The sequence below is a fragment of the Prionailurus viverrinus genome, chromosome D1, assembly GCF_022837055.1.
Source record: "Prionailurus viverrinus isolate Anna chromosome D1, UM_Priviv_1.0, whole genome shotgun sequence".
NCBI classification, from domain to species: Eukaryota; Metazoa; Chordata; class Mammalia; order Carnivora; family Felidae; genus Prionailurus; species Prionailurus viverrinus.
In genome coordinates, this window is record NC_062570.1 from 104076386 (window position 1) to 104083861 (window position 7476).

Sequence of the window (7476 nt, forward strand, 5' to 3'; positions counted from 1 at the left end):
TCCAAACAACACCTTTAGTCTAATCAGTACAGTGACATTAGAAATTTCTCAAATCTCCTGGCATGTGGACTCTTATTATCTCTAATTTCCAGTAGTAATAAAGACGATTCATTATTTGCAACTTTTGCAAGTCATTTTGTTGGGAATGTATTGGGAATGACCAAGATATCAGTGTAAAACCTACCCTCTTATCTAGAACCCTCCACTAGTTGCATTTTTTAAAATACAATACATTTTCCATTTTAAAAAATTACAAAATTACTTAAGGGAGTAATGTCAGTTTCATTGTGACATAAGACAGTTTCTTTTTTCTCTCTTTTTTAACAATTAAAATCAGCATCTATCTATGAACAAAAGTACTTTTTTGGGGAGTTGTGGGATCCAGCACCATCTGCCAAGGATCCTGGGAGGAATCTTTCCCACCTGTTCATCAGGTAATAGGCAGACAAACCTTAGTGTGGGCTGCAGAACCAAAAAAAAAAAAAAAAAAAAAAAAGCCAGCCCCAACCCCTCTGGGCCATGGTTGGGGAAAACCATGAGTGGTTGGCTTGGGCAGACACCCACAGATGAGAGGATTTATGGAAGTCCAACATTCACAAAGAAATATTTCAGCACTCATTGGAGGGAAAAAGCTGAATTTGAATCCACTGGAGACAGTAAGAGGAACTAGGCCAGTGTTAATCCCTCCAAAAAGGCAACATAACACGGGATTGAACTAACCAGCAATAATTTCTCCAAAGGGTCAAAGGAAGAATGTGAGTGAGTGACTGTCTAGCTTAGTTGTGTTAACCTATTTCTCTCCTGCAGTACCAGAATAGTGAGGCAGGACCTCTATGCTTGGGAAAGGAAAGTAATCAAAAACCTCCCAATACAGAAAATTGGATTCTCTGGTAAATTTTGCCAAATATTTCAAGAAAGTGAATAAAAATTTTTCTCAAAATCTTCCCTAAAATCGAAGAGAAGGGAACACTTACAAACTATTTTTGTTAAACCAGCATTACCCTGATACCAATGCCAGATAAAGACACTACAAGAAAAGAAAAAAATGTAGGCCAATAACCCTCATGAATGTAGATGCAAAAATTCTCAATAAAATAGTAGCAAACCAAATTCAACAATATATTTTTAAAAATCATGTGCTGTGATCAACTGGAATTTATCCCTGGGGTGCAAGGATGGTTCAACAAACACAAATAAATGTGACACATCATTAATAAAACAAAAGACAAAATCATATGCTCCTCTCAATAGATGGTGAAAGTGCGTTTGACAAAACACAACATCCTTTTGTGATAAAAACTCTCAACAAATTGGGTATAGAAGGAACATACCTCAACATAATAATGGCCATATATGACAAACCTACAACTGACATCATACTCAATGGTGAAAGACTGGGAGCTTTTTCACTAAGACCAGGAACAAGAAAAGACTGCCCAATCTCACCACTCTTATTCAACATAGCACTGGAGCCCTAGCTAGAGCAATCAGGCAAGATAAAGAAGTCTAAAGCATACAAATAGGAAAGGAAGAAGTAGAACTGTTTCTATTTGCAAATGATTTGAACTTATATATAGAAAATCATAGAGTCAACCAAAATGCTATTAGAAGTAACCAATGAATTCAGTAAAGTTGCAGATAGAAAATCAACATACAGAAATCATTTGTTTTTTAAATTTTTTTTTTCAACGTTTTTTATTTATTTTTGGGACAGAGAGAGACAGAGCATGAACGGGGGAGGCGCAGAGAGAGAGGGAGACACAGAATCGGAAACAGGCTCCAGGCTCTGAGCCATCAGCCCAGAGCCTGACACGGGGCTCGAACTCCCGGACCGCGAGATCGTGACCTGGCTGAAGTCGGACGCTCAACCGACTGTGCCACCCAGGCGCCCCTCATTTGTTTTTCCATACACCGACAACAAAACATCTGGAAAAGAGGTAAAGGAAACTATCCCATTCACAGTTGCATCAAAAATCAATAAAATATTTAGGAATAAATTTAGCCAAGGAAGTGAAAGATCTATACAATGAAAACTACAAGACATTGATGAAAGAAATTGAAAAGAACACAAATGAATGGAATAATATCCCATGTTCATGAATCAGAAGAATTAAAATTGTTAAAATAACCACACTAACCAAAGCCATCAATAGATTCAGTGCAATCCCTATCATAATTCCAATGGCATTTTTCAAAGAAACAGAAAAAGATCCTAACATTTTTATGGAACCACACACACATACACACACACACACACACACACACACACACACACACACACTAGCCAAAGCAATCCTGACAAAGAACAAAGCCAGTTTGTTCTTTGAGGCATCCCACTTCCTAATTTCAAACTATACTACAAAGCTATAATAATCAGTATGGACATAAAAATAGATACACAGACTAATGGAACAGAACAGAATATCAAGAAATGAGCCCCCACATACTAATATTTGACATAGGAGGAAAGAATACTTAATGTAGAAAGGATAGTCTGTTTGACAAATGGTGCTGGAAAACTGGATAACCACATACAGAAAAAAAGTGGACTCCTAACTTACACCACCCACAAAAATTAATTAGAATTTTAATTAGAGGAATTAGAATCTTAAACATATGACTTAGAAGAAGTCATAAAACACTTAGAAGAAAACATGAGGAAGAAACCCTTTGACATTGGTCTTGGCAATAATTAATAAATTATAAAATGATATTATGTAACTTTTATTTTCTTTTTTTTTTTAATTTTTTTTTCAACGTTTATTTTTGGGACAGAGAGAGACAGAGCTTGAACGGGGGAGGGGCAGAGAGAGAGGGAGACACAGAATTGGAAACAGGCTCCAGGCTCCGAGCCATCAGCCCAGAGCCCGACGCGGGGCTCGAACTCACGGACCGCGAGATCGTGACCTGGCTGAAGTCGGACGCTTAACCGACTGCGCCACCCAGGCGCCCCGTAACTTTTATTTTCTTAACTCTAATCCTACCTAGTGTCATTCAAATATCAAATGTGTTCTCCTAGATTGTGCATCCGGAAGCACAATTTTAATCATTCATCCCCCAGAAGGTTAAAAACTAAATTTTCATCTTGATGTGCACAGACGTAATCTAAAAGTCTGGAGACTGGAGATCTATTAAGTGAACCATATGCATGTCTCAAATGAGTCCTGTCCACTGCCAAGGCTCTGATTCTCCTCTATTCTTTAAACCTTATCAGTGTGTGTGAGCATGTGAGATTCAAAATCAGCTTACCATAATTTCTTGGGGCTCAAACTTCTACTCATTAACTGATCTCTTGGTCTAAATAGTCTTTCTAAAACAACTCTAATGAATAATGGGTTTGATCTTTATACAGTATTAATAATAGAACATCACTGAAATTACTTGGAAAAAAACACATTCAGTACCTTAGAAAGACTATTAGGATCATTTAAGGAAGATTATTTGGGCCAAGAGGTCAATTATAATAATTACTATCAACCCCTAGAATCTCAATTATTTAGGCTCTTTGACTCTTGACTAAATACAAAGTGAAATTCTGAGTCTTTATGCTAAAATTCATGCTCAGCTTTTCATCTTTATGGTCCATGGCTCCCAATGATACCCTTCTGCACATTCAACACTCTACTTTGCAACTTACTCTGACTAAAGGGAATTCTCTTCTCTTTTGTGAAATAAGTCCTGCAAAATGAGGTCAAGCTCTTCCTTTCGACCCAACTTTCCACTGACTCCCTAATAACCCATATGAATTCTTATTCTTTTCATATCCCTTAGTCTGTGGGTCTATTTTAATCACCTTGCATTGAACTATGCCTAAATATGTAGAATTTATTATTTTATGTATGGGTCTGTTTCCTAACTAGATATGAGGACAGGAAGCTTTTCTAATTCTCTTTTCATCCTTACCACCCACCTTAATGTATGTATCTAGCAAATGCTTAGTGAGGGCTTGCAGAATGACTGTTCCCATGAGATATTACATGGCTAAATGTCTATGCAATTACTAATTACTAAGAGTAGAATCTGGGTATATACCATTGGTCTAACTGTTCTTCAGGGACAAGTCTGGATAACTATGTTTTATTTTCCCCACGTTTTTTCTTTAAGATAATACTTAAAGGAATTTCCCATCAGTACCCGTAGCTAATGTTTCTCAACAATAGCTGATTAAGGCATTTCTTGGAAGATAGAAGCTCCTGGGAACCTCACCCATCCACAGCAGCTCCCAGAAGGTTAACTTCCAGTTACCATCAGCAGCTCTTATTCATCACCTCCCTGAGCTCATCTGAACTGGTCAAGAGGGAGATCTGTGCAGTATTATGGAAATATCTTCCTTTAACATCTAGCAGAGTTTTGTCTCTTAAGGAAGGCTTCACAGAACCTTAGCAACAGACCTCCCATACATTCTTACACATACGTAAAGAGCAGTGCTTCAAGAATATACCTCTACCTGGATTGGGGGCCAAACATCCTTTGCTCATATTACAGTTTCCTTAGCATGGGATAAGCCCCAACACTCTCTCCTAGAGATTCCCCTTCTCTCAATCCTCCCCAAATGTAAACTCATGGAAGATTTGGCAAAAGCTTTAAATACCTCTTCACTTAAAGTTTTTAGTTAAAAAGAATAATTCATGTGACTAATTAAAATTGAGAACAAAAAGCATTCATAAAGAACCCATTAAATCTCTAAGAATAATATATAAATGTAATGGCATTTAGTTTTTATCATTTGGTTAATGTCTAAGCAATCTGGCAAATCAACAGTCAGTGTTGGGACCCATCTTGTTCCTCTTTTTAACCAGGCTTCTAGGACCAAATGTTTTATTTCCTCCTTCAAACAACACAAACTAGCCAGGGTTGAGAACCCTGCATATTGCTATCTATTTCCTCTCCTGACCCTGAGTACAACTGGAAAATATAAGTATTAGAGTAACTCTGACCACCTACTCCATCCACTGTATCACCCATACAACCAAAAATCTAGGACATAAAATATTGAACACACACAATAGCAAAGAGTATGTAAAACCTTCTATATTTGTTCTTGGTCTCTGCAAACATTGAACATTCAGTAACTATATTATTACAATGAATTCTCACACAAATCTCCACACACCAAATTTGAACAGATGCTTAAAATACCAGAACAATTTGGTAGTGTGATCCCATTACCTATGTCACCAGGGCAAATTTTCCAGATTTAATGGGGGACAGAGGTTTGAGTCCTACAGTATCAGAAATTGCTATTAGTTGACATGAATTTTGCACAGCATCTCCTCCCAGAAATCCACATTGGACATAAGATTCAAGAATTAAAACATCAAACTCATAAATAAATGCTACTGAAGGGACCACATCCTTCATTCCATTACTCTTTATGATTCAAATCACCCCCTGCTTCTTTAGATTACACCTGGTAATGTGCCCAAATCTTAATAGATGATTAGCCCTGAAAAAGGCCTTAGACAAACATTAGCTATCTCAGACTGCTCTTCCCAGAAGACACAACTGGCTAATTGTATAGTTTCGTTTCTTTTCAAAGGCACATCCCCATTCTCTATTCTCTCCCATTATGGTCAGAAACACAGAATAAACATCACAATCAAGTCTTGATTACACTGCATCAAAATATTTGGGAGACAGGTTTCTACATTCCTGGGGGCATCTGTCAGGTATCACTCTTTTACAATCAGAGGTTTGAGACTGAACAGGGCTCAATCTCCGAAGCAAAAAGTGACAGGTTTCTAAATTTTAAAATTTTACAAATACTTGCAGATTACTTGTAAATGAGGCCACTATTCATGTAGGGTAAAAGTATGAAATTCCAGGACTTAAATGTACTGTGTTTGTGTGGAATCAAGTCACGTGTCAGTCCATTTGGCATATTATCTGTGTCAAATTAAGCTTTCTTTATACAAAGATAGTATAAATTTTGTTATAGTTCATTCATGTGCATATTGTTTTAAGGTTTCTGATGGGACAAATCTGGACAGGACCTCAGCAGGAACATTTCTTCTTTTGCAGCCTCTTCAAGGCATCTTTGATTTCCTTGTTCCTCAGACTGTAAATCAAGGGATTCAACATGGGGATAACCACAGTGTAGAATACTGATGCAAATCTGTCAAAACTGGAGGAGCCACCAGAGCTGGAACTCAAATAGACAAACATACCTGAGGTATAGAAGAGGGACACTGCTGTCAGATGAGAAGCACAGGTGTTGAAAGCCTTGGACCTGCCTTTAGCTGAAGTGATCTTCATGATGGAGATGACAATATAGCCATAGGATATCATGATGATGAAGGCATTTGTTATCCCAAAGATCACTGTTAATATAGCAGTCAAGAGCTGTACAAAGAAAGCATCAGTGCAGGACAGGACTAACAACTGGGGCATGTCACAGAAGAAGTGGTTGATGACATTAGGCCCACAGAAGTGAAGCTGAAGTATGGCACACAACAGGGATACAGAAGCAGAGAGTCCAGCCAGATAGGACCCCAGCACCATCCGAATACAGAGGGTGGGTGACATGACTGATGAATACAGAAGAGGATTACAAATGGCGGCATATCGGTCATAAGCCATGGCTGTCATGAGACAAGACTCACTCAGTCCCATGATTGAAAAAAGAAAGTATTGAACGGCGCAACCCACAAAGGTGATAGTCTGCTGCTCTTGGAAAAAGCTGGAGAGCATCTTGGGGGCTGTGGAGGTCACATAGCAGATATCCATGAAGGACAGATTACTGAGGAAGAAGTACATGGGTGTGTGGAGGTGAGAGTCCATCCTTATTAAGATGATGAGGCACAAGTTCCAAGTCAGAGTCATAATGTAGATGAGCAGAAATACAACAAAGAGCACTGCTAGGATTCTGGGGAAATCAGAGAATCCCAAAAGGATGAAATAAGTGACCTCTGTAATATTTCCTCCCCCAGTCATTGGCTTGGTGCTTCTAGAATCAGAAAAGAGAGAAGAGAATGCACTGCTGACTCAGGTGAAATGACAGAATTACATTGCTCATAGATGTCATTCTCTCCTCCAGTGAGAACTGGGAAAGAAGCAATGCTTCACTTTCCTGAAGAAAAGACCCCATCTTTTCATCTTAAAGTGTCAGGAATTACCTTTTAAAAACTGCTTCAGGTTCTCAGTTATTCCATGACGTCTCATGAAAATTAAAAGAGATATTTAAAAATTGACCACTTTTAAAAAAGCAATAGAAACCCTATGGTTCTTATATATATTACTAAGAATCATTGATTAAAATAATAGGTTTTTAAAAGACCTCTGATAAATATGTAACTGCTGCATAAGTGGCATCATTGAAGAATACATTTGAAATAGCTCTTCTCCCCCAGATGATCATCTAGATAGGTTTCTTAAATTTCTTACCTCAACCATGAAAAAAATTACCCTTTTTATAATAACTTCTCAAACTTTTAAACAAATTTATCTAATAAAACATCTCCAAAATGGCCTGGTAAA

At 37.8% G+C, this 7476-nt stretch overlaps 1 protein-coding gene across 1 annotated transcript; it reads right to left on the reverse strand.

Moving 5' to 3' along the window:
- Positions 1–5994: 5994 nt before the first annotated feature.
- LOC125176758 (olfactory receptor 5AN1-like) lies at positions 5995–6933 on the reverse strand. The gene has a single exon (XM_047878568.1). The coding sequence runs from the start codon at positions 6931–6933 to the stop codon at positions 5995–5997; it is 939 nt and encodes a 312-aa protein (XP_047734524.1).
- Between the last annotated feature and the right edge of the window lie 543 nt (positions 6934–7476).

Bases quoted from the DNA above. Each gene is read 5' to 3' on its own strand.
- LOC125176758 (XM_047878568.1), bottom strand. From the start codon at position 6,933: ATGACTGGGGGAGGAAATATTACAGAGGTCACTTATTTCATCCTTTTG.